Consider the following 26992-nt stretch of genomic DNA (forward strand, 5'->3'; position numbering starts at 1 on the left):
GGCAAGGTTCTTTAGAGAAACAAAACCAGGGCACTTATGAATATATATGTGTATGTGTATATATCTGTATGCATATGTTTATACAGCATGAAGGAACATAACAGCTAATTAATTAGTCCACACAGCACTACAGAGGGCTTAGTTCAATTCATTCTGTGGAACAGTTAATATACTGGAAGTCTTCAATTTATGATGGCTGCTGGGTCCTAGGTCAAGGAAGCAGACAGCTTGACTCGGGCAAGGCAGGCTGAGTCTGCCTACAGGCAGCAAACAGCAGGCAGGCTCACCAACAGTCAGCAGCTCAGGAGCTTAGGGAAGCAGACCTGGATGGTTAGCTAAGTCAAGCAATGCAAGGTGACAGGATCCACCAGCCTCAAGCTCAAGCAAGATATACACCAGCAGCATGGTGAAGCAGGTATCTAAGGAACCTCAAGCTTTAGCAACACAATCCACGGGCTGGCTCTCCCACAGGTAGTGTAGCTCAGAGGTTGAGGCAGAGAATTAACTAAAACAGCCACACGCTGGTCTGCTCACCAGAGAGCAAGAGAAAGGGGCAGGCTTGCGTAGCCATTTTTCTCTTCACCCTCCAATCAAACTGTGACTGATTAATCCCACATGTTCCTATTGGCCAGGTTGGCACACTAAACCTACCTATCTTAGGAAGTGATCAAAAATGAAATGGAATGCCTACAGGTTGATATCCTAGGCTAAAAAGGACTGGTATCAGCCATTTTGAATCAGAAAATAATCTGATTAACTATGTCAGAAATAACAACCAAGAGAAAAGGCATGACATTCATTGTCAGAAAGGATCTTGCTAAATTCTTCATGAAATACAGTGCTGTCTGTGATAGGATTTTATCTATCCACCTTCAAGGAAATCCAATCAATACACCTATTATTCACATTTGTTCACCAACCACAAAAGCTAGTGATGAAAAATTCTACCAATGACTTCAATCTGAAATTGATCAAACCTGCGATCAAAATGCATTGATAATTATGGTGATTGGAATGCAAAAGTAGGAAATGAAAAGGAAGGAACAGTAGTTGGAAAAAAATGGACTTGGTGAAGAAATGAAACAGGTGATCACATGATAGAATTTTTCAAAACCAATGACTTATTCATAGCAAATGTTTTGTTTGAACAACACAAAAGGTGACTATACATATGGACTTCCCCTGATGGAATACACAAAATCAAATTGACTGGGAATACATGATGGAGAAGCTCAAAATCAGACAAGGGTCTGTGGAACAGACCATCAATTGCTCATATGTACAGTCAGGATAAAGCTGAAGAAAATTAAATGAAGTCCATGGGAGCCCAAATACGACTTTGAGTCTGTCTGTCCTGAATTTTGAGGGTATTTCCAGAACAGATTTGACTCACTGAGCACTAAAGAGAGGAGACATGGTGAGCTGTGGGAGGACATCAAGATCATAATTCATGAAGAAAGCAAAAAGTCGTTGAAAAAGACAGGGAAGAACGAAAAGATCAAAGTGAATGTCAGAAGAGACTTTGAGACTTGCTCTTAATTGAAGAGTAACTCAAGTGCATGGAATAAGGATGAAGAAAAGGAACTGAGAAAATTTCAAAGGGCAGCTCAAGAAGACAAAGTCAAATATTATAATGAAAACCAAAAGGGAAGAACACACTCAGCATATCTCAAACTGAAAGGACTGAAGAAAAACAATTCAAGCCTCGAGGTGTAATCTTGAAAATTTCTATAGGCAAAATATTGAAGGACGCAGGAAGCATCAAGAGAAGATGGACAGAATGCACAGAGTCCCTGCACCAAAAAGAATTCGTCGACATTCCACCATTTCAGGAGGTCGGATATGAGCAAGAACCAATGGTGCTGAAGGAGAAAGTCAAGCTGTGCAGAACTGAATATCCTCAAACAAGCCTCCAGGAATTGGCAGATCCCCTATTGCCATGAAGAAGCGCTGGAAGCACTCACTCATCTAAGCCAGGAAATCTGGAAGACAGCTGCTTGGTCAACAGACTGGAAGAGATCCGTTGCCTCCATTCCACAGAAAGGTGACCCAACAGAATGCTCAAACGATAGGACAATATTATTGGTATCGAATGCAAGTGAAATTTTACTTAAGATCATTCAACAATGGTTGCAGCAGTGCATTGACAGAAAACTGCCAGCAGTTCAGGCCAGATTCAGAACAGGACGTGGAAGAAGGGATATCTATCATTGGTGATGTCAGACAGATCTTGTCTCAAAGTAGAGAATACCAGGAAGATGCTGACTTGTGTTTTATTGACTACGACAAAGCACTCAACTGTGTGGATCACAACGAATTATGGATATCCTTGAAGAGAATGTGAATCTGAGAACACTTCTCTGTGCTCCTGTGGAATCTGTGCATGGGTCAAGAGGCCGTTGTGCGAACAGCACAAAGGAATACTGCAAGGTTTGAAAGTGTGTGAGGGTTGAATCCTCTCACCATACTTGTTCAATCTGTGTGCGGAGAAAATCGTCAGAGAAGCTGGATTATATGAAGAATGTGGCATCAGGATTGGAGGGAGTTTATGACAACCTGTGATATGGCCCCACCTTGCTTGCTGAAGGTGAGGAGGACTTGCAGCACTTGCTGATGAAGAGCAAGGATTGTAGGCTTCCGTAAGGATTACATCTCAATGTAAAGAAGACCAAAACTCCCACAGCTGGACCAACAGGTAACATCAAGATAAGTGGAGAAAGATTGAAGTTGTCAAAGATTTTGTCTTGCTTGGATCCACAATCAAGGCTCACAGACGCATCATTCAACAGATAAAAGGCATTGCACTTGATAAACCTTGAGACTTCGTTAGAGTATTGAAGAGCAAGGATGTTACTTTAAGTAACATCTGACCCAAGCCATGGTATTCTCCAGCACATCATCTGCATGTGAAAGTTGGACATTGAAGAAGTAAGACCACAGAAGAATCGATGCATTTAAATTGCGGTGCTGGAGCAGAATATTGAAGGTACCATGGACTGCTGGAAGGACAAACGGATCTGTGTTGGAAGAAGTAGGCCAGACTGCTCCTTAGAGGCAAAGATGGCAAGACTTCTTCTTACAGACTTTGGACACTGTGGTAGTTACGTAATCTGGTGTCAACTTGAGACTATTAAGAGTGAAGGGGTGTCTAGCCTATCAATCAGGTCACAGCTTGATGACCTCATTTGGAGGCGCTATGGAGTTAAATAACTCGCTGGAGGTGGAACACAAAGAGACTCTCTGCGAGACATTCCTGCTGACAAGCCACGTGATCTACACTGATGGAATCAGAGTGCTGGAGCTGGAGGAGCCACGTGGAGACCCACGCCAGCACTGAGATGCTTCCACCACCACTGGATCCACAGGACTTTCCACTCGCTGACCTGTGATCTTCCTGCATGGCTATGTGAGTCTAAAGAGGAATTTATGGACTAGTATTGACATATGGGGTAATATCAGACCTATGGACTTAATCTGGACTAGGCTGGGAGATGTTTTGTTTTTTAAATTTTATTTAATTATTTTTCTGGGGGATCGTATAACTTTTTATCACAATCCATACATACATCCATTGTGTCAAGCACATTTGCACATTTGTTGCCATCATCATTCTCAAAACATTTGCTTTCTACTTGAGCCCTTGGTATCAGCTCCTCATTTTTTGGGATGTTTTCTTAATGTATGATTGCTCTTTGATATAACGTTCTCTCTCCTTTACAAAAATCGTTTTATTAGGGGCTCATACAACTCTTATCACAATCCATACGTACATCAATTGTTTAAAGCACATCTGTACATTCTTTACCCTCACCATTCTCAAAACATTTGCTTTCCATTAAGCCCTTGGCATCAGGTCCTCATTTTTTCCCCTCCCTCCCTGCTCTCCCCTCCCTCACGAGCCCTTGATAATTTATAAATTATTATTTTGTCATATCTTGCCCTGTCCAACATCTCCCTTCACCTACTTTTCTGTTGTCCATCCCCCAGGGAGGAGGTCACATGTAGATCCTTGTAATCGGCTCCCTCTTTCCAACCCACCCTCCCTCTACCCTCCCAGTATTGCCACTCACACAGTGTCTATGAATTTGTCTCTCTAGTCTACCCGGACTAACACAGACATGTTGTCAGGAGAGACCGGTCATTGGAGAAGGACATCCTGTTTGTTAAAGTGGAGGGGCAACGAGGAAGAGGAGGCTTCAGTGAGCTGGACCGACAGTGACGGCATCAGTGGGCTCAGGCATAGGGACGATGGTGAGGAGGGTGCAGGGCCTTGCAGTGCAGCGTTCTGTTGTGCATGGGGTCACCGTGGGTTGGAGCTGACTCCACGGCCCCTAACAACAGTTATTCCCTGCTTTGGATTTGGATCTTACTATTTACAATCCTTGGCTCACACAGGCTGATGTGCTTCTTCCATGGGGACTTAGTTGATGCCTCACCTACAGGGCTACTTGTTTAAGCCCTTAAGACAGACCCCAGGCACTTTCTTTCAGCTAGGTGGGCGTCATCTGCCCTCTTCGCCACCCTGTGCTATGGCACCACATCTGTAGTGATCCCTTCACGAGGGTAAGGACAGGGCAGGGCTGCAGTATAAGAACCGATTGTTCTTAGGTTAGGGCTGACTGTTAGGTGTGAGCTCAGAATCCACTCATAGAGCGAAGGTTTATATACACCACCGTTCCATTTTAATGGCCACATTGTCAGCTTTTGGAGAGATCAAGAAAGGGATTCTTAAAAGGCTGCAAGGATAAAAAGAACAAGAAAAATAAAGAACAAGAGAGAAGACATAGCAACACAATCTTTTTTTTTTTCTTCTGGAGTTTGTGGCGTTTACAATAGATTCTTAACATTTATTTAATAAATCATTTTATTGGGGGCTCTCACAGCTCTGATAACAATCCATACATCCGTTGTGTCAAGCACATTTGTACCTATGTTGCCATCATCATATTCAAAACACTGCCTTTCTACTTGAGCCCCCTGTATCGGGTCCTCTTTTTTTGCCTCCTCTCCCCCAAGCAGCATAATCTTGGGAGCTAGGAAAAACGGATGAATGGTAGCTGGCTCCCAACCTGAGAATGTTCAGAGGCAGGCAAAGGAAGTGGAGTCTCTCAGTAGGACCTCACGACAGTCAACGGGGCAGCATCGGATGTCGGCTGTGGGGAGTGAAGCTAGCCTACAAATAGGAGGCACAGAAGGATTTAGGTCCCCCTTCTATAGAGCCCTGGCAGGACCCCGAGTCAAGTCTCTCAGAGAGATGGCCTTCAGATGGCAGCGCCTCTGTGTCTGTGGGCATCTGAGTCAACACTCAGTCTCCCGGATCCCTCCGGCCACCTCTCCCTCGACCCCCCAGGAAGGAAAGCGGAAGAGCCTGCTCCAGGGGTATGAGTCAGCCCGAGCACAGAGCTAAGGAGCTGAACAGTGTAGGGTCAGCAAGGCAGACCGCTCTGCCATGAACCACCGTGTTAGTCAGTCCCACGCATGGGCTGGAAGGTGACAGTGAACTCTGTAGTCTCTGCAGAAATGCCAGGGTGGGTGGCACCTGTCTCTTCCTGCTTCGCAAGGGGGAAGATAATCCTCATCAACTCTCGGGCGACTCCTGTGAGGCTGAGGTCAGAAATGTGTTTTGTTTTTTTAACCAATTCTGACACTAACCGTCTCTCCCATGCGGCTTTCTCCTTCCCTGCTTGGGTTTGCTAATTCCTTGCGGTGGCTGCACCGAACTCACCCACTTTTGATCAGGGGCTGCTTAGGGAAACCTGCCCGATGCTATTCTTCATTGAGCACAGTGGGTCTTCTCAGACATGCCGCCAGGCATGCCTCTCTGATCCTCTACTCAGCACACTGTCCCCTTGGCCTTTGTGCTCAGGTTCATGACACAAAACTATTTTATCTCGGCCAGTGAATTCCCAGGAGGCCACCCACCCTACTCCACCCAACCCCACCACACCCCACTAATTTTATCTTGGCCAATGAATTCCCAGGAGGCCCCCCACCCCACTCCACCAGCAAGCCTCCAGTCCAACGGCCCGCAGCTTGCTCTCTCTGTGGGCCAGGAGCCCCGCTGTTCTGTCTCCCACACGTCACCTCCTTCTGCTGTCACCACTGCTCTGCTGTCTCTGGTGTCACACCCTCTGGCTGCAGCCCCACGGAGGTTCACCCAAGGGCTCTCAAGGTTGAGCTTCTTGCTGGTAGTGAGGCCCTCCTTCCCCAACACTGGGGTGCTCAGTTGACAGAATGGCACATGTGCCCGCAAGGGTTTCCTCCACATCACTGGCAGGTTCCCACGCCACGAGGGGGTCATGCCCCCTTGTTCTTCATCACAGAGTAGCTGAGGCACATGGGACAAATGATGACATCAAAGAGCTGAACAGAACATTTCTAAGGACAGCTCAAGAAGACAAAAATAAGGGTACATGATGGAGAGGGGAGCGGAAAGGAAGGGGGAAAATGAGGAGCTGATATCAAGGGCTCAAGTAGAAAGCAAATGTTTTGAGAATGATGAGGGCAACAAACGTACAAATGTGCTTGACAACATGGTTGTAGGTATGGATTGTGATAAGAGTTGTATGAGGCCATAATAAAATGATTATATCTCTATATAAAAATATATATAAATCAAAGAACTAACAGATAAAGACGCTAACAAACAAGGACATTAAAACAGTTATTTTAACTGCATTTCATATGTCAATAAAACTAAGCAGTGACATAAAAATAAAAAAAGAAAATGATTAGGGCAAAGAATGTACAGATGTGCTTTATACAATTGATGAATGTATATGTATGGATTGTGACAAGAGTTGTATGAGCCCCTAATAAAATGTTTTTTTTAAAAAGTAGGCTTAAATTGAATTTATAGCTTGAAGCACAGTGATGTGATGAAACATGTATATTAAACTGGAATGAAGAGAGATTAGATATTGCAGAAGAAATTATCAATGAATGACAAAGCATAATAGAAACTCCCCTTGATGAAATAAAAAGAGAAAAGAAGAAAAAGGAAGACAAAAATTAAATACTAAAATGAAATATGCAAAGACCTGAAGTTAGAAAACCAAATGAAAGCGTCCTCTCAGCATATCTTAAACTAAAAGAACTGAAGGGAAAAATTCAAGCCTCAACAGCACTGAAGATCTAGCCCAGGGGAGAGAGGTGGGTCTGTCCTGACCACATGGGAGTAAATTGAGAGAGAGAGAGAGAGAGAGAGAGAGAGAGAGAGAGAGAGAGAGAGAGAGAGAGAGACCCTCATCGCCCTGGGGACAACATCCCTGCTCAGAGCAGCCAATGCACAGAGAGGACCGTCGGGCCAGCCCCACCAGAAGATAGGCTGTTCCCTCACTGACCCCCAGCGCTATGGGGGACAGCACTGGAGACTCTGTGTGGAAAGTGTGCCCAGGCTGCCCCATTCATCACAGTGGGGTGAAACGCAAAGGGAGAGCAACAGGGCAGCAAAGAAACAAAGTCCCCAAGGAATCCTGAAAATTGACTTCTGATTCGGGGACAGGGCTTGGCGCCTCATCACACTTGATCGGAAAACACACATAAGTGTCAGCAGACAGACCTGGAACTATCTATTGTTTTGTTTTTAGTTTTTGTTTGTTTCTTTTTGTTTTCCTTTCACCCTATGTCTATCTATATAAGAGGAGAAAACAGTGGGACTAGCAGTTCTGGTGGGGGGGGGCGTGGGAGAGGAAGGGGTGGGGAAGGGGAGTGGGGAGCCAACCAACTCAGGGATAAGGGCACAATAAGAGTTCTAAAACTGATGGCGAGAAGTGTGTATAACGCCTGGTGGGGTTTAATCAAGTGCATGTATCTTAGAGGAATTATTGAGAGCTGAATGGAGGGTGAGCATCATAGTGGGATAGGAGGAAGGTGAAAGGAAATAGAGGAAAGAAATAGGAGGCAAAAGCTAGTTATAAAAGCTATAGGCATATATATGTAAATATATCAATTTTTAATAAAAGGGATAGAGGCGAATGTGCATATATTTATATGTTAAGTATTAAGATAGCAGATGGACTTTGGGCCTCTACTCAAGGGCTCTCTTAACCCAAAGACACTGTTGTACTAACCTGGCACTCTGTGATCCTCACCTTCCCGACACAATTGCTGAAGACAAAATGGTGCACAAGCAAATGTGCTGAGGAGATCAGAGGATGCCCGGCTAGCAAAAGATGTAACATCTGGGGTCTTAAAGGCTTGAAATCAAACAAGTGGGCATCTAGCATGGAAGCAAAATAGCCCACATGGAAGAAGTACACCAGCCTGTGTGATCATGAGGTGTTGACAGGGATCAGGCATCAAAAGATCCAAAACAAATAACTGTATCAATGCAAACAAATGGGGTTGGAGTGGAGACCCAAGCCCATCTGTAGACTATTGGACATCCCCCCACAGAAGGGTTACAAGGAAGGGATGATTCAACCACGGTGCAGCATAGCACCGACGAAGCACACATCATTCCTCTAGTTCCTGAATGCATCCTCTCCCCCTCTACCATGACCCAGTTCTACCTTACAAATCCACCTGGACCAGAGAACACACATTGGTACAGGTAAGAGCCCTCAACACATGGAATTCAGGACAGATAACCTTCTCAGAAACAGTAGAGGGAGTAGTGATATCATGAGGGTAAGGGGGTGGCTGCGGAGGGGGAAAGGGGAGAAAAGGGGAACCCATCACAAGGTTGGATATATAGCTCCATGACCCCTAAAGGGGACAGATAACAGATGTGGGTGAAGGGAGACAATGGACAGTGAAAGATATGAAATAATAATAACAATATATAATTGATCAAGGATTCACAAGGGTGGGAAGGGAGGGGGAAAAGAGGAGCTTATATTGAGGGCTGAAGTAGAAAATATTTTGGAAATGATGGCAACATACGTACACATATGCTTGATACAATCGATGTATGGAATGTTATAGGAGCTATAAGAGCCCCCAATAAAATGAATTTTTAAAAAAATATTCAAGCCTTTAGAGTTGCGATATTGAAACATTCTATGGGTAAAATGTGGAACAATGCAGGACTCATCAAGAGACAATGGAATGAATACTCAGAGTCACTGTACCAGAAAGAACTAATCAGCTTCCAACCAGTTCAAGAGGTAGCATATGAGCAAGAATTAATGGCACCGAAGGAATAAGTCCAAGCTCTATTGAAGGGATTAACCAAAAATAAAGCTCCAGGAATTGATGGAATACCAACCGCAATGTTTCAACAAGCTGATGAAGCACTGATGTACTCACTCATGCATGCGAGGACATTTGGAAGACAGCACCCGGCCAATTGAGGAGGTCCCTGGGTAGCCACTCCAAAGAGGGGGTGATCCAAGAGATCACCTTTATCAATTATTGAACAATATCATTGATATCACACGCAAGTAAAATTTTGCTGAAGATCATTTAAGAACGGTTGCAGCAGCGCATTGACAGGGAGCTGCCAGAGGTTCAGGCCGGATTCAGAAGAGAACGTGGAACAAAGAATATCATTGCTGATGACAGATGGATCTTGGCTGAAAGCAGTGAATACCAGAGAGATGTTGACTCATTTTTTATCGACTATGATAAAACATTCAACTGTGTGGATCCTAGGAAACTATGGATAGTCTTGAGAAGAACGGGAAATTCGAGAAAACTTCATTGTGCTCCTGCGGAATCTGTACATGGATGAACAGAACTGGGGACTGCTGCACGGTTTAAAATCAGCAAAGTTGAGTGCCAGGTGTGTATCCCCTCACATATTTATCCCATCTGTGTGCTGAGCAAATAATCAGAAGAACTACTTGAAGAACAATGCAGTGTCAGTATTGGAGGAAGGCTTACTAGTGACCTGCGATATTCAGACGACATGCCCTTGCTGGCTGAGGACTCAAATCACTTGCTCTGAAGACTGGGATTGCAGCCTTCAGAATGGATTACAACTCACTGTAAAGGAAACAGCTCCTCACAACGGGACCAATAAGCAACACCGTGGTACTCGGGAAAGACTGAGCTTGTGAAGGGTTTCAGCTCGCTTGGACCCACAAGGAAGAATCGCTCGAGAAGATGCAAGAGTAAACTATCTCGTACACAGCTTCCATCGCAACCGGCACATTTGAAAAAAAGAAAGTTTTGAAAAGTAAGGACATTGCTTTGAGGACCAAGGTGCGCCTCATCCAAACCATGGTATGTTCAGTTGCATCCCACGCACATGAAAGCTGGGCATTTGAATCAGATGGACGGAACCCATGCATCTGAATTATGGTGCTGGCTAAGCAGGTTGACAGTGCCAAGGACTGCGGTGATGAGGGCCGGCCCCGCGGCCTGGTGAAGCGTGGCAGCTGCTAAGTGAAAGGCCGACCACTCTCCAGGAGAAAGGCGCCCCGGCGGTCCGCTTCGAGAAAGATGGCAGCTCTGGAAGGGATCGGAGGCAGCTCTACGCTGTCCTCCCGGCTGCTGTGCTCAGAACCAACTTGAGGGCAATGAAGAGTCAGGTTTCTCTGCCCATCCTTTGCAGCTGGGATTTTTGTCACATACACCACAAATGGATTGTGGAACCACGATCAGGCACTTGGGTGCCGCTGCAGTGGTAAGCCCAAAAAAGTTTCTGCAGACTGCCCCCCAATTTCCCTGCTTAGCTCATCGTGGGCCAGTAACAAGAGCTCATGGGTCAGCGCTGGTCTCTGGGGGCATTGCTTTCAATGATGTTCAGACATCACTTTGATATGAATAGAAAGACTTCTCCTTGTTACCTATTAAAATAGAGACTTCTCTGTTTTACTTGGTTGTTGCTGGGGTTTTTGCTCTTGTTTTTATTGTGCTGTTTCTCTGTCTAGGAAAGCCAGGACAGGTAGATCTATCGAGACAGTAGCTGGGTTAATGGTTTCTTGGGGGCACGGCAGGGGGCACTGGGGAGAAATGGGGAGCTCATAATCATGAGCTCATGGTTAGGATAAGTTTACTCATAACAATGAGTATGAGAAAGAGGAACATACTCCGAAACTGTGATGATGGTTGTACAATCTTCCCAATACGATTGTGTTAGTCGGGGTAGACTCGAGAAACAAGTCCAGGGAGACTCGTGTGTAGAAGAAACAGTCTTATATAAAAGAGCAATTGCACATTACGAAAACATCCCAGCCCAGTCCAGAGCAAGTCCATAAGTCCGATATTAGCCCATATGTCTGATACCAGTCTATAATTTCCTCTTCAGACTCACACAACACATGCAATGATGCTGAGTGCAGGAAGATCACAGGCCAATGGGTGGAAAGTCTTGTGGATGCAGCGGTGATAGCATGTCAGTGCTGGCGTGGGTCTCCATGTGGCTCCTCCAGCTCCAATGCTCTGGCTCCATCAGCATAGCTCCATGTGTCTTGTCAACAGGAATGTCTCGCAGGGAGTGTAAGTGGCCTCCAGTGTGCTAGTTATGTCTGTGGTGCCTCCAAATGAGGTCCGTGTGCTGTGACCTGATGGACAGGCTAGACTCCACCCACCCCTTCACTCTTAATAGTCTCAAGTTGCCACCAGATTATGTAACTATACAATGATTGAATTATTGAACTGTTTGATCTGTGAATTACATGGCAATAAAATCATACATAAATGAAATAAAAACAAAGACTTAAAAGGGAAGGGAGGAGGTCACAGGTTATTGTAAGTTGCCTTATGTCCCCCTCAGAAAGATGTGTTCCCGTCTCAGCCCGTGGTGCCTGTGAACACGACTTTGTTTAGAGATCAGGTCTTTGATGGCGTTACGACAGGAGCTCATATTAGAGCAGGGCGGGCCCTAATCTAGAAGGAGAATAAAAAAGGTGCAGAGATGGGCAGAGGGAAGATGGCCAAGTGGAGATGGAGGCGCAGACTGGAGTGATGCTGCCACAAGCCAAGAACCCTTGCAGCCACCAGAAGCTGGAACAGCTAAGAAATGACTCACTACTGGAGTCACTAGAGAACTCCTCTGGTGACACGCTCCTTTCGGGCTGCCGGTCTCTGCTGTGTTTTTATTCACTCGTAAAGCGTGTAAAAGGTGGTCCACGAATAAGGGAGACCATGGAAGCATTGACACACTTGACTTACGGTGATGGCGGAGACTGTAGAAGAATGCAGTGCGCTGTTAGAAGAACAAACAAACCTGTCTTGGAAGAAGTACAGCCAGCATGCTCCTTGGGAGCAGGGATGGCAAGGCTTTGTCTCATGTACTTTGGATGGGTTACCAGGAGAGCCCATCCCTGGCAAGGACACCGTACTTGCTAGTGGAGACCATCTAGGTGGAGGTCAGTAAAACGGAGGATGACCTGCAGGGCGGTGGAGTGACACAGCGGCTGCAGCAGTGACTCAGACATGACAGGATTGTGAGTACGGGGCAGGACCGGGAGGTGGGGGGGTGGGGGGGGTGGTTCCTCCTGTGGTGCAGAGGGTCACTAGGAACTGAACCCAACCTGATGGCATCTACCCTCAACCTCCTGTGGTCCTTTGTTATGCGGCCCTAGGAGAGGAATGGGCCGGGATCAGGCAAGGATTCTGGGTATTGGAGGACAGCGTTTCAGGAGGTGAAGGGAAAGCCTTGGACCAGTACCCTCTCTTCTCTATGACCCCTTGCTGGTTACTTGGTGAGCCCCTTCTTTTCCCCCCCTTTTTAAATTCTTTCTTTCTCCCAACAGTTTTGGAGGCGCAGAATAATAGAACTGAATAGTTCCATCGTTCAAACGTGTCGGGGGGGGTGGATTGTACGAGCACCCCCACGTCCATCCTAGCGCATTCCATCCCTCCATGTTGCTTCACCCCCAAATTGAGCTGTTCCATCATGATCAGCTTCAGTGCCCCACCCCCCCACCTTCATGATTTACTCCCAAACTCCCCTTCCCCTCCATATAGCCTTTGAGCCTCCTTCTGTTATCTGAATCTTCCATCTTGCGAATTCTAGTCATCAGCATTCCATCCGCAGACCCTTCTGCAAAGCATGGTCTTGGGCTCCTCCTGGCTCGGACCAGGTCTGAGCGCACGCGCAGTCTGTACACCAGTGACCTCCAGCTAACCATGGATCCAAGCCTCACTGGAGGGGGCAGATCATCTGGCCCACTGTCCTTTTCCAGGGAGACAGCCATCTAGAGAACATCCAGAAGATCTCTGTTTATGGACAGAGGTTGGGGAGAGGGCGGGGAGAAGCAGGGAGAAGTTCATCCTGGAACTCTGAGGGGATAAGAGATCCAGGTGCCCCCAAGTCAGGAACCACGCCTATTTTGGTCACCAGGCCCCTGCTGCCCCTTATCTGTCTGTGCAGACAACGGACTCCTTTCTGTTTCTCTTGGACACCGGGTCCACTGTATTTCATTTGGCCAACAAGGTCAGACGAAGCCCAGCACAGGCTGTGAAGGTGGGAGAATTCATTTCTCCCAGGAGCCTGTTGGCTGAACCCTGGAACCTGGGAGAGAATGTTGCTCTCAGGTGCCGGCGAATCAGTCTCACTCATAGTCACAGAATGAAACACTACAATATCCTGCACCAGCCTCTCAGTTGCTCCGATGTGTGAGCCCACTGATGCAGCCACTGTGCCAGTCCATCGTAGAAAGCATCCCCCACCTTTGCGGCCCTTCTACTATTACCAAGCACGATGTCCTTCTCCAGGACGGGCCTCTCCTGACAACATGTCCAGAGTATTTAATAAAGTCTCTCCATCCTTGCCTCTAAGGAGCACTCTGGCTGTACTTCTTCCAAGACAGACTTCTTCAATCTTCCTTATTCCATGAGCAAAGGGAAAGAATCATGGGAGAGGGAAGACTGGAGGACTCAGGGAATCCCAGGGGGAGGTGAAGCACGGTGGGGTGGGGGCGGGTGGGCAGCCTCAGAGGGGTGTCTCAAGCAGAGGAATCACAGATTCCGCACTGTGAGCTGCGATGTTGTGGGCTGCCATCAATCAAGTTGACCTCAACTCCTAGCGACCTCGGGTTCTTCCACTGACCTGGAGTCTCAGACTTGACTGTGCACCAGGACAACCCTCCCCGCCTCCCTACACCCCACAGGCTGGTTAGAACTCAGGTAGCTCCGCCTGGAGTTTTCCTTGGGTAGGTCTGGGGTGGCAAGAATCATCTGCATTCCTAACGAGGTCCCAGGTGATGAGGATGATGGGTTGGTGACAGGATCACTTTGGGAATCACTCACTTAGCACCTGGCTGGCTGTGTGGAATGATCCAGAATAAGGAGGGGAAGGGGGGAATCAGAAGGCTTTGGCCTGCTAACCACAAGGTTGGCAGTTTGAAACCACCAGCTGCTCTCCGCGAGAGAGACGAGCCTTCTACTCCAATGAATAGCTAGTCTCAGAAATTCCAGGGGGGCAATTCTGCTCTGCCCTATGAGGTCGCTAAGAGTGGGCATAGACTCAATGGCAGCGCGTCTGGTTTTGGGTTTAGGAGGGGCCAGTCCTTGGAGAAGGCGTTGCCCTCGGGGAAGTAAAGGGCAGTGTATAGGAGGAAGACCCTCTACTAGCCAGATGGACAATGACAACTGTGAGGATGGCGAGGGACTGGGCAGTGTCTCATTCTGTTGTACTTGGGGTCACCGTGAGTTGGTGGCCCCCAACCACGGGCATGGCTGCCAGGAGAACGAGAGACTTTCTGAAGTTCATGGTGCAAGACCTGACAGTTGTGAGGAGTGGGGGAAGGAGGAGACAGGATAATCATTCATCAAGCACTTACTTGCTGGTACTGGGGTTGGCATGGGCATGGGTGGGGTTGGCATGGGCGTGGGCGAGTAGGGGTGGGGTTGGCATGGGGGCGGGGTTACTGGAACTGGGGGTGGTGGACTCTGTGTGTGGGGGGTATCAGGCACTGTAGCCCTTTCTCTTCCCCCCAGACACGACCACACGTCTCCTTCTGGGGGCCATCGCGGTGCTGCTGTTCGCCATCCTGGTGGTGATGAGCATCCTGGGTGAGTGTAGGTGCCAGGGTGCGTGGGGAGCCCACCAACGGCACCTCCTAGCAGGAGGGGACCAGACCCACTGATTCCATGGGAGTCAGAGCAGATAGAAAACACACGGTTGGCTCCAGGTGCGGCTTTACCCCAGAAAGGGAGCATCCAGGTGACCTGGAGAGTCAACCGTGCGGGTCGATGGAGGCGGCTCGCTGGGCCCCCAGGCAGAGCTCCGAGAGGCAGCACTTCTCAGAGAGGGTGATCCCGTTCATTCATTCAGTGGGTTTTTCTTTTCCTGGGAAAAAATAGACGCAATAAAACAGATACCAACACACCTATGTCTATGCCTGCCATTCAGGGACCACCTTTAAGTTCATATCCTTTCCCAAATGCTTTCACCGTCATCCACACAAACTCCCCGCCTGCTCACTAAGCTGCCCATCGAACCTTCTAGGTTGTGCCTGTCGATTGGATTGCATCTAGACAACTCTTGAGAAGAACACAGAGCTCAGGACTAGAACCTTGGTGGTGAAGTGGTCACACCTTCAACTGCGGTCCGCAAGGTCAGCAGTTTGAAACCACCAGCTGCCTGGAGGGAGAGAGATGGGGCTTTCTACTACTGTAAACAGTCACACACTTAGAAACTCACGGGACAGTTCTCCCCTTCCCCACAGGGTGGCTAGGCGTCACACGGACTCCATCGAAGTGGACTTTTTAAGTTGTGTTGCTTAGAGATGTGTTTAGGTGACAGTTTTGGTTTATTGTTTAGGGCAGTGGTTCTCAACCTGTGGGTCACGACCCCTTTGGGGGTCGAATGACCCTTTCACAGGGGTCACCCAATTCATAACAGTGGCAAAATGACAGTGATGAAGTAGCAACGAAGATAATTTTATGATGGGGTGAGGGTTACCACAACATGAGGAATTGTATTCAAGGGTCCCAGCATTAGGAAGGTTGAGAACCACTGGTTTAGGGGAAGAGGTGTTGAAGGAAAGTCATTCAGTTTCAATGACTCCAGAACGTCTAGATTCCACGAGAATTTGAGATTCTGTCTCACACACACCCCCTTTTGATCCAGAAGTGGGTTTTTTGTGTGTGCTCAGTTTCATGCTGGGTCCTGGGTTAAGTGCTAGGGATAAAAAGATGAGGGTGACATTGTGTCTAATGTCAAGAGCCAGGGCAGGAAGTCATTGAAGCGAGGAGACAAGAAGGTGGGAGCCATAGTGCGTTCTCATGGAGGAGGGGGAAGGGACCGCGAGGGCGGTGATGTCAGCTGCCAGGGAGCCGGTTCGGATTTGTGTTCCACAGAAGGAAGCTCTGCCCGGTCTTGTGCCATCCTCACAATTGTTCTCTATGTTATTATGTATTATTATAGGTGATTGTAACTTACTTCACGTACTTTTGTTTGAGATGAACTTGTTTGTCAGTACAGACTCCAAGTCCATTTCAATGTTACTTTTCCTTTTTTTTTTTTTTAGACATTCAGCCGCTCAGACCACTATTGAGGGATTTAATTTTTTTTATTTTAAAGAGAAATACTCTATATTTATGCAGCCCAGCTCAAGAAACAAAGTCAACAATATCCTATTAAACCCTCCATATGTGTGGTGTTCTTTCTCCCTGCCCAGTGCCCCTCATCCTTCCTCCCTACTTCCTGGATATCCTCACAATGTGTCCGGGCTCTGAGCCCACCGACGACGCAGCCGCTGTGTCCACCCAGCTCATTGAGGGCCTTTCTCCTCCTCGCCGCCCCTCCATTTGACCAGGCGATGTCCTCCTCCAGCCACTGATCTCTGCTGACAACATGCCCAAAGTACTTGGGATGAAGTCTCACCCTCCTTGCCTCCAAGGCGCATTGTGGCTGTACTTCTTCCAGGAGAGATCTGTCTGTCTTTCTGGCAGTCCACAGTACTTTCAATATTCTTTGCCAGCACCACCATTCAAATGCATCCATCCTTCTTGGGCCTTTTATAGTCAATCTCCGACCTGCATCTGCATGGAAGGCGACAGAAAAATACCATGGCTGGGACCAGGCGCCCGAGTCCTCAAAGTAGAACCTGAAGAAAGGAAGTTGTGTGTCTGCAAGCCTGTGCCTCTCCACACTGACTCTAAGTCTCTTCTCTCGTGCCAATTGCAAATAATGCAGCCCTTCCCCTGACCCTCCCCCCACCATCGGGCCCAGATTAGCTCTCACTAGTGAGTGGGCACAGTCCTCCCAAACTCAGACACCAATGCCACATCATCTCTGGCCTGCTGGCTACAAATTCGGGGGCTACTAGCAGCCTCTCTATTTGGGTAACTGGCTAGAATGACCGCAGAACTCGAGGGGGCTGAATGAATGAATAACTTCATTATAACGAAAAGGATTCAGACAGAGATGCATACAACTGGATCTAGGAGGGTCCCCCCACAAGGACCCCTCTGTGAGGTCTCTCACCTACCAGGAAGCTCCCCGAAGCCCCTACGTGCAGTGTCTTTTATGGAGTTTCCCGTGGGTGTGATGCGTCCACTCTTTGCCCACGTGGTTGAACTTAACCTCCAGCTGCTTCCCCTCCCTCTCCAGAGTTGGGCTGACCTTCTCACACAGGGCGTCTCTGGTCAACACAACAGCCAGTTTGAGAGCCTGTAGCCCCACATGTGAGCCGGAGCCCTCCAGGAAGAGCACCGACAGCACTCAGAGGGGGACTTCCGAAGGTGTCCTAGTGGGGAGACAAAGGCCACATCCTTTTATTAACTTCCTGAACTCTTTATTGTGGCTCAGGTGAAGATTTACAGAGCAGATCAGGTTTCCGTTCAACAATCTGTACATAGTTTGCCTCATGTTGGTTAGCAACCCTCAGTGAGAGAACCCCAAGGGCCCCGTGGGCCCCCTGGCTCTGGTACCCTTCTTCTTACCTTCCTTGCCTTCTCAACCTTGACCTTGGGTGGACCCCAAGTGGGTGGCGAGTTGAAGGTGTGCATACTTCCCTTCTGTGCTAGTCTGGGTTGACTAGAGAAACAAAGCCAGAGGTACACACGTGTGTAAGAGAGAGTTTTATATCAAAGACGAACTGTACATTAGGAAAATACCCCAGGCCAGTCCAGATCAAGTTCATTAGGCCAGTATTAGTCCAGGTGCCCCATCCCAGTCTATAAATTCCTCTTCAGACTCAGCAACATATGCAGTGACACCGAATGCCAGAAGATCGCAGGCCCGTGGGTGGAAACTCTTGTGGATCCAGTGGCGGTGGATGCATCTCATCACTGGCAGGGTCTGCACATGGCTCCTTTAGCTCCAGGGCCCCAGTGCAGCTGCTTGTATCTTGTCAACAGGAAGTGTCTGTCTGCCCCGCCTCCAGAGAACTATTTATCTCCATGGCACCTCCAAATGAGGTCATCAAGCTGCGATCTGATTGACAAGCTAAACTCCAAACCTTCACTCTTTTAAAAAAAAAAATCATTTTATTAGGGGCTCATACAACTCTTATCACAATTCATACATACATCAATTATGTAAAGCACATCTGTACATTCATTACCCTCATCATTCTCAAAATATTTGCTCTCCACCTAAGCCCCTGGCATCAGCTCCTCATTTTTCCCCCTCCCTCCCTGCTCCCCCCTCCCTCATGAACCCTTGATAATTTATAAATTATTATTTTGTCATATCTTTCCCTGTCACCCTTCACCCACTTTTCTGTTGTCCATCCCCCAGGGAGGAGGTTATAGTTAGATCCTTGTAATCGGTTCCCCCTTAACAACCCACCCTCACTCCACCTTCTCAGTATCACCACTCAAACCACTGGTCCTGAAGGGATCATCTGTCCTGGATTCCCTGTGTTTCCAGTTCCTATCTGTACCAGTGTTAATTCTCTGGTCTAGCCATATTTGTAAGGTAGAATTGGTATCATGATAGTTGGGGGAGGAAACATGTAGGAACTAGAGGAAAGTTGTATGTTTCATTGTTGCTACATTGCACCCTGACTGCCTCCTCTCCTCCCCGAGACCCTTCTGTAAGGGGATGTCTAGTGGCCTACAAATGGGCTTTGGGTATCCACTCCACACTTACCCCCTCATTTACAATGATATGATTTTTTGTTCTGATGATTCTTGATACCTGATCCCTTCGACACCTCATGATCACACAGGCTGGTGTGCTTCTTCCATGTGGGCTTTGTTGCTTCTGAGCTAGATGGCCACTTGTTTACCTTCAAGCCTTTAAGACCCAGACGCTATATCTTTTGATAGTCAGGCACCATCATCTTTCTTCGCCACATTTGCTTATGCACCCATTTGTCTTCAGCAATCGTATCAGGGAGGTGAGCACACAATGATATGATTTTTTTTTCTTTGATGTCTGATAACTGATCCCTTCGACACCTCATGATCACACAGGCTGGTGTGCTTCTTTCATGTGGGCTTTGTTACTTCTAAGCTAGATGGCTGCTTGTTTACCTTCAAGCCTTTAAGACCCCAGATGCTATATCTTTTGATAGCGGGGCACCATCAGTTTTCTTCACCACATTTGCTTATTCACACCCGCTTTGTCTTCAGCGATTATGTCAGGAAGGTGAGCATCATAGAATGACAATTTAATAGAATAAAGTATTCTTGCATTGAGGTAGTACTTGAGTGGAGGACCAATGTCCTTCTGCTACCTTAATACTAAACCTATCAATATATGCACATAGATCTATTTCCCCATCCTCATATATAAATATATTTACATATCTACATGTCTTTATTTAGACCTCTATAAATGCCCTTTGCCTCCTAGTTCTTTCCTCTATTTTCTTTGACTTTCCTCTTGTCCCACTATCATGCTCAGTCTTCATTTGGGTTTCAGTAATTCCTCTTAGTTACATTATCTTTGATCACACCATACCAGGTCTCCTACAGTTTCCTCACCACCGATTTGGATCACTTGTTCCCTTGTCCCTGGGTTTGTTAACACCACTACCTTTCCCTCCCCCCTCTCCCTTTCCCATGTCCTATTGTTTTCTCCTCCAGGTTGTTCATCCAGCCAATCTTATTTAGACAGACCTGCAGAGATAATAACATGCACAAAAACAAGACAGAGCAAAACCAAACAACAATATACAACACAACAACAACAACTACAAACCATTGACCAAAAAAACACACACAAAAAAACACAACAAGAAAGAAAAGCTTGTAGTTAGTTCAAGGACTGTTTGTTGGCTGTTAGGAGTCAAACCTTCACTCTTAATGGTCCCGAGTTGGCAACAGATTATGTAATTATCATACTTTCCCTAGTGTTATTGTTTCCCTGCTTTAGAGACCTTGCTGTTGCTTAGGCTGAAAGCTGAGCCTCGGTGGAGAGCTATGGCTAGACTTGCAGGGTAACGCAGGGCCTAGTCTTGAGGGTTGCAACAGTCTATCCGACCAGTCAGCCTGGTCGTTTCTTTCTTTTTATGATTTTGAGTTCTATCCCCAGTTCCTCTCACCCTGCCCAGCATCTTCTAATGTGATTCCTTCTGAGCACTTGGTGGTGATAGCCGGGCACCACCTAGTGCTTCTGGTCCCAGGACCATGGAGACAGAGGTTCCTGTGGTCCCTTAGCCCCTGGACTGCGTGTTTCCACGTGTCCTCAATTTCCATTGCCCTTCTTGCCTCTGAACACGGAGAGCCTACTAGTCACCTGAGTCGTTCACTCAGGCGCTTGTAGGACCCCAGTCCCTACTGTCTTTGTGGACTGTTATCCTGGGTGACCTTGGGGTGCCCTGAGACCGTGGACCAAATTCTTTGGGGAACGTTCATTGTTGACCTCACAGGGTGCCATGTGAACCACAGCAGCTACATGGCTAAGCTCAACAGAGCCCTTTAAAGAAGGGTGGCAGGCCCTGAGGGTTTCCACGGGTTTTCAGTGCCTCTGAAGACCAGAGGTGAGCAATGCTCCTGTCAATCTCACCAGACCCTCACCTGTCGGGGAAGCACCATAAGCAGGTGGCTTGTGTGTGTGCAGGAAGCTGTGATCCCTGGAGCTACACAGTTACCCTTTTGCTTTGTGGGGAGACTAGGCCCTGTCATTATGTAGCAGGTGGCGATTTCCATAGAGCTCCAAGGGCTTGTGGAAAAGCAGCTGGCATGTCGCCCTTGTGGCGACAGGAGCAGATGGGCAGGTGCAGGCCCACCAGCGTGGCTGCATTAAGTGGGGTCGACTCGGCTGTCCATGCCCATCCTCAGGGTCACAGGGCCCTGGTCACGCTCACGGCTCTGTCTTGGTGTACCCTGGAATCAGGCACTCGTTTGAAAGCTGATGAGGAGTACGCCAGCGAAGGGTGCAGTCAACACATTCCAAAGAGGGGGTGCTTTTCACCCAGATGGGGGGCGGGGATCAAGATGAAAGTATCTCTCTCAAAACTCAAGTGGTGAGCCAAAGGGTGGGGGTGAGAGGGAAGCAGGAGAGAAAGAGAAGGGTCTGCATTGGAGAGGGGAATCCACATGGCTTGGGTTGGGGAGCTCCGACAGAGACAGAGCACAGGAGAACACCCTAAGAGGTGGCTTCACACCTTTGAGCAAGAAGACCTTTGGGGGTCTGGAGGAAGCCCACACGTCTCTCCCAGCAAGTACAGGCACCCACAGACCTGTCCTAGAGGGGCCTTCACCCTGTAGAACCTGTCACATGGACCCTTGATGCTGGTGGTCACTGCCAATGTCTGCACCAGTACCCCATGCCCATGGGTTTGCCAGCAGTGGGCTGGGTGGGATGACCTTGGGAAGCCCCTGCAGAAGAGGGCAGTGAGGCATGAAGAGGCTGAGCGCTGACTCCCCCTCTTCCTCAGTTGCCAAGGGATGGTGGGCGCCAGGTGGGCAGTAGCATGGGCTGGGCAGGGGGCTGCGGGGGCCAGGTGGTGGGGGGTGAGGTCTGTGCACTGAGCTCCTCTCTCCCTGGGCTTCCAAGGGGTGATGGAGGCGGTGGGGGCTATGGGTGTGGGCTGGGCCCTGAGAGCCTCTCTCTCTCAGCATCCAAGGGCTGCATTAAGTGTGAGGCGCCCTGCCCGGAGGACTGGCTGCTCTACGGGAGGAAGTGTTACTTCTTCTCTGAGGAGCCCAGGGACTGGAACACGGGCCGCCAGTCCTGCCACACCCAGGAGGCCGCACTGGCTGTGATCCAGAGCCAGAAGGAGCTGGTGAGTGTGTGGGGCAGGTGGGGGGAGAGGGCTGGCCCACGCAGGGCCACGGTCCTGGCCAAGGCTGTCAGATGGCCGTCCACATCAGGGGACACTCTCTCTCAGCAAGGCTGCTCTGTCCACGGACATGAGACCAGACCAGTGGCCTGCTATCTGACACCGACTCTGGGCGCCCCCACGTATGTCTTCGTGGAAATGGACGCCACAGGGTATTCGATGAATTACTTTACAGGCATGATCCAGGCCCTTCTCCCGGGGCCCCTCTGGGTGGACTCCAGCCTCCCAGAAAGGGAGACGGGAGAGGATGTAGAGGATGGCAGAGGTGGCTTCCTAACACTAGACCATCCAGAAATAACTCACTTGACTGACAGCACCCGTCCACCCCACGCGCACTCCCTCCCCAAGTTCTGCGGAGAAAGTCCTGGGATTCTGCAGGTAGAAGGACAGCCAACTGTGAAGTCCATCCCAGACTATCCGTCAAGAGTCTCTGGGTTTGGGGACACATCTGCCCCCAGCAGCTGGCCCAGTGGGTGTGGAGTCCACGGGTCAGTGAGCCACTCAGCCTGAGCTTGGGCTAAGTGTCTCACTTCCGGGTTGTACTGGGAACCCTCTCCCGAGATGAGGCTGCTTCTCACCCTGAGTTTTCTCCTCCCTCATGCAGGAATTCATGTTCAAGTTCACTCGGAGGGAGCCCTGGATTGGCCTGCGCCGAGTAGGGGATGAATTCCACTGGGTCAACGGGGACCCGTTTGACCCTGACACGTGAGCTTCGTCCGGGAGGACTGGACCTCCACCCTCCACACCCGAGGGAAACCCTGACTCTCTGATTCTGGGGCACACACCTCTGGGGTCACTGTGAACCTGTTACCTGGGGCTGTCTTTTCTTTTTAATCATTTTATTAGGGGCTCATACAACTCATCACAATCCATACAGACATCAATTGCATAAAGCACATTTGTACATTCGTTGCCCTCTTCATTATCAAAAGATTTGCTCTCCATGTAAATTCCTGGCATCAGCTCCTTATTTTTCCCCCTTCCTCCTACTCACCTTTCCCTCATGAACCCTTGATAATTTATAAATTATTATTTTGTCATATCATACACTGTCCAGCATCTCCCTTCACCCACTTTTCTGTTGTCCATCCCCCAGGGAGGAGGCTATATGTAGATCCTTGTAATTGGTTCCCCATTTCTACCTCACCGTCCCTCGACCTTCCTGGTATCGTCACTCTCACCACTGGTTCTGAAGGGCTCATCTGACCTAAATTCCCTGTGTTTCCAGTTCCTATCTGTACTAGTGTACATGCTCTGGTCTAGCCAGATTTGTAAGGTAGACTTGGGATCATGACAGTAGGTGGGGAGGAAGCATTTAGGAACTAGAGGAAAGTTGTATGTTTCATCATTGCTACACTGCACCCTGACTGGCTTGTCTCCTCCCCCTGACTCTTCCGTAAGGCGATGTCCAGTTGCCTACAGATGGGCTTTGGGTCCCCACCCTGCACTCCCCTCATTCACAATGATATGATTTTTGTTCTTTGATGCCTGATACTTCATGCCTTCGATACTTCATGATCACACAGGCTGGTGTGCTTCTTACATGTGGTCCTTGTTGTTTCTGAGCTAGATGGCCGCTTGTTTACCTTCAAGCCTTTAAGACCCAGACGCTATATCTTTTGATAGCCAGGCACCATCAGCTTTCTTCGCCACATTTGCTTATGCATCCGCTCTGTCTTCAGCAATTGTGTTGGGAAAGTGAGCATCATGGAATGCCAGTTTAATAGAAGAAAGTATTCTTGCATTGAGGGAGTTCTTGATTGGAGGCCCAATGTCCTTCTGCTACCCTAATACTAAACCTATACATATATGCACATAGATCAATTTTTCCATCCTCATATATGTACATGCCTGTATTCAGACCTGTATAATGGGCTGTCCTTTCTGTTGCTCCCAAGTCCAGCCTGCAGGTGACCCTGCTCCATGGGCCAGAGCCCATGTTCTCTTTGTCCTGTGACACGCCCTTGTCTGTAGGGTGTAGGGTAGCCACTGCCACACCTCTTCTACAGGCAGGAGCCTGGGATGTCCCCAGTCCATAGTCCAGAGCCTGCCAGGCTGCCACAGCAGCTGCAGGGGCAACTCTGCTGAGTCATGTGCCACCCAGGCACAGCCCCATGGCTGGGAGGACCTGAGTCAGGGCCTCCTCGCTTTCTCCTGCCTTGTCCCAGGAAGACCCCTCACCCCCACAAAGGGCAGGGCTGACGTGGAGGCTTGTTCAAGTGGCCTTACTGGTCTGGATAGAAGTGTGTATTGGTGTTGGTGGTGAGCGGTGATAGTGTGTTGGGTGGGGTGAGGAGGTGCTCACCTGTGAGAGTGAGTGTTGGACCGTGTGCGTAGTTAGTGTGTGTGTGTGTGTGTGTGTGTGTGTGTGTGTGGTTAATGTGTGAGGTTAGTGTGTGATCATTGTGTGTGGGGTGTGTGAGGTTAGTGTGTGTGTGTGATCAATGTGTGTGAGGTTAGTGTATGTGAGGTTAATGTGTGTGGTTAGTGTTAGTGTGTGAGGTTAGTGCATGTATGAGGTTAGTGTGTGTGTGAGGCTGGTGTGCGTATGAGGTTAGTGTGTATGTGAGGTTAGTGTGTATGTGAGGATAGTGTGTATGAGATTAGTGTGTGAGGTTAGTATGTGTATGAGGTTAGTGTGTGAGGTTAGTATGTTATGAGATTAGTGCATAAGGTTAGTGTGTATGTGGTTTTGGTGTGTGAGGTTAGTGTGCGTATGTGGTTAGTGTGTGGGGTGAGGGTGTTAGTGTGTGGAGTGAGGTGTTAGTGTGTGGGGTGAGATGTTAGTGTGTTGGGGTGAGGGTGCTAGCATGTGGGGTGAGGTGTTAGTATGTGGGGTGAGGGTGTTAGTGTGTGAGGTTAGTGTGTGGGGTGAGGTTGTTAGTGTGTGGGGTGAGGGTGCTAGTGCGTGGGATGAGGGTGTTAGTGTGTGGGGTGAGGGTGTTAGCATGTGGGGTGAGGTGTTAGTGTGTTGGGGTGTGGGTGTTAGTGTGTGAGGTTAGTGTGTGGGGTGAGGGTGTTAGTGCGTGGGGTGAGGTGTTAGTGTGTGGGGTAAGAAGTTAGTGTGTGGGGTGAGGGTGCTAGTGCGTGGGATGAGGGTGTTAGTGTGTGGGGTGAGGGTGCTAGCATGTGGGGTGAGGTGTTAGTGTGTTGGGGTGAGGTGTTAGTGTGTTGGGGTGAGGGTGTTAGTGTGTGGGGTGAGGTGTTAGTGTGTGGGGTGAGATGTTAGTGTGTGGGATGAGGGTGTTAGTGTGTGGGGTGAGATGTTAGTGTGTGGGATGAGGGTGCTAGTGCGTGGGATGAGGGTGTTAGTGTGTTGGGGTGAGGTGTTAGCATGTGCAGAGTAGGCGGATCACTGAGTAAGTGCATGGATCGTGGGAGCGAGGGCACAGAATAAGGGTCCAAAGAGAAGGCGGCAACGTCAGAAGGTGAAGATGGGGGTGGCTGGTCATAGGGTGGTGGTCATAGGGTGGCCATGGGGGTGGCTGGCCATGGGGGTGGCTGGTCATAGGGTGGTGACTGGCTATTAGGGGTGGCTGGCCGCGGGTATGTGGTTGGCCTGGGTCTACCGACTGTCTTCCTCTAACTGCAGGTTCCCCGTCTCAGGCCCGGGGGAGTGTGTCTTTGTGGAGCCCACCCGGCTGGTGTCCACGGAGTGCCTGATGACCAGGCCCTGGGTCTGCAGCAAGATGGCCTACACGTGAGGGTCCGCCAGGTGGCTCCACCGCTGGCCGGCTCGAGACCTCGCTTCCAGGCAAAGCTGGGCTGGGCAGCCCGGGCCAGCCCCTCCCCCAAGCCCTGGCTCCCTCTGCCCCAGGCAGGTCCTGGACCTTGCAGCTGTGTCCCATTGGCTAAGCCGTGTCAGCATCCAGCCCCTACACAGGCATCCACGCACCCATGCACACATGCACCCATGCATCCAGACCCTTGTGAGCAGCGTCCACCCTCAGCTGCCCAGCTCTGGAGTGTCTCTTTCCCACCTGGTGCTTGGGAAGGATGGGGATGGCAGACTGAGTCACCATCCACGCTGACAGGCCCAACCTTCCCCCGTCCCCTGACGTCCCCCGATTCCGACCAGGCCAGCCCAGGACCTTGGAGATGGGCACCTGTGCCCAGAGATGTAGCTAAGGTATAGCAGGTAGGGCAGCTGTCCTGGTCGCCGTTGGTGTTGCTGGAGTCAGGCGCTTGGCTGCTCACCGCTAACTGCAAGGTCATGGTTGGAGCCAGCAGCAGCTCTGATGGGGAAAGAGACAGCGGTCTGCTTCTGCAGCGACCACTCGCCGAGGCAAGCCTCTGGGGAAGTTCCGCGGTGTCCTGTGGGGTCACTGCGAGCCAGGCACACTGGGCTGTGCTCAGACAGCTCCAGAGGGACTGTGTGGCTCTGCTGAGCGCCAAGAGACATGGCCGGAGTCTTGGGGAAGTTGAGGCACAGGAGCTTGGCCTGGACGGCAGTCACAGAGAAGACGGTTGTCAGAGGGGAGGCCTGGGCGGGGCGCCGTTCCAGTGCTCGCTGAGGCCTCTGCCCCCCGCGCCCCGGCTCTCAGCAGGTCCCCCGTGCGTGGTGCTGTTGGGTTGGCCCTGACCGAATAAAGACATCACCGCCCAGTCTGCTGGCCTTTTTCCTGGGGTCCTGCCTGGCAGGGTGGGGTGGGCAGGAAGGGAGGGACTGTGGGTGCACTCTGTGGGGTCCGCAAAGGTGCACTCATCCCATGGGTCAGAGACCTGGGCAAATAAACCTTTGGATTACTTAGCGTCCAAGGTGTGCTCTGCTCCACAGGAGATGGCATGGGCTCCCAGGCCTCACCACGCAGGGCTGGGATGCCTCCTGGGGGCACAGGGAGCAGCCCAGAAAGTACTGGAACATTCTATGAGGGTGGGGTGATGGGCGATATGAGGTGGAAGGCCTTGGA

At 49.4% G+C, this 26992-nt stretch overlaps 1 protein-coding gene across 1 annotated transcript in view; it reads left to right on the forward strand.

Annotated features, from left to right (window-relative positions):
• Nucleotides 1-26587, forward strand: part of CLEC2L (C-type lectin domain family 2 member L) — a 36746-nt gene extending 10159 nt beyond the window's left edge. The window contains exons 2-5 of the mRNA XM_075557405.1: nucleotides 14836-14910; nucleotides 21859-22025; nucleotides 22687-22787; nucleotides 25675-26587. Coding sequence (XP_075413520.1) covers nucleotides 14836-14910; nucleotides 21859-22025; nucleotides 22687-22787; nucleotides 25675-25786 — 455 coding nt within the window. The 3' untranslated portion in view covers nucleotides 25787-26587. The remainder of the gene's footprint in view (nucleotides 1-14835; nucleotides 14911-21858; nucleotides 22026-22686; nucleotides 22788-25674) is intronic.
• Nucleotides 26588-26992: the final 405 nt, after the last annotated feature.

This window comes from Tenrec ecaudatus, chromosome 9 (assembly GCF_050624435.1).
Source record: "Tenrec ecaudatus isolate mTenEca1 chromosome 9, mTenEca1.hap1, whole genome shotgun sequence".
In the NCBI taxonomy this organism is placed as follows: Eukaryota; Metazoa; Chordata; class Mammalia; order Afrosoricida; family Tenrecidae; genus Tenrec; species Tenrec ecaudatus.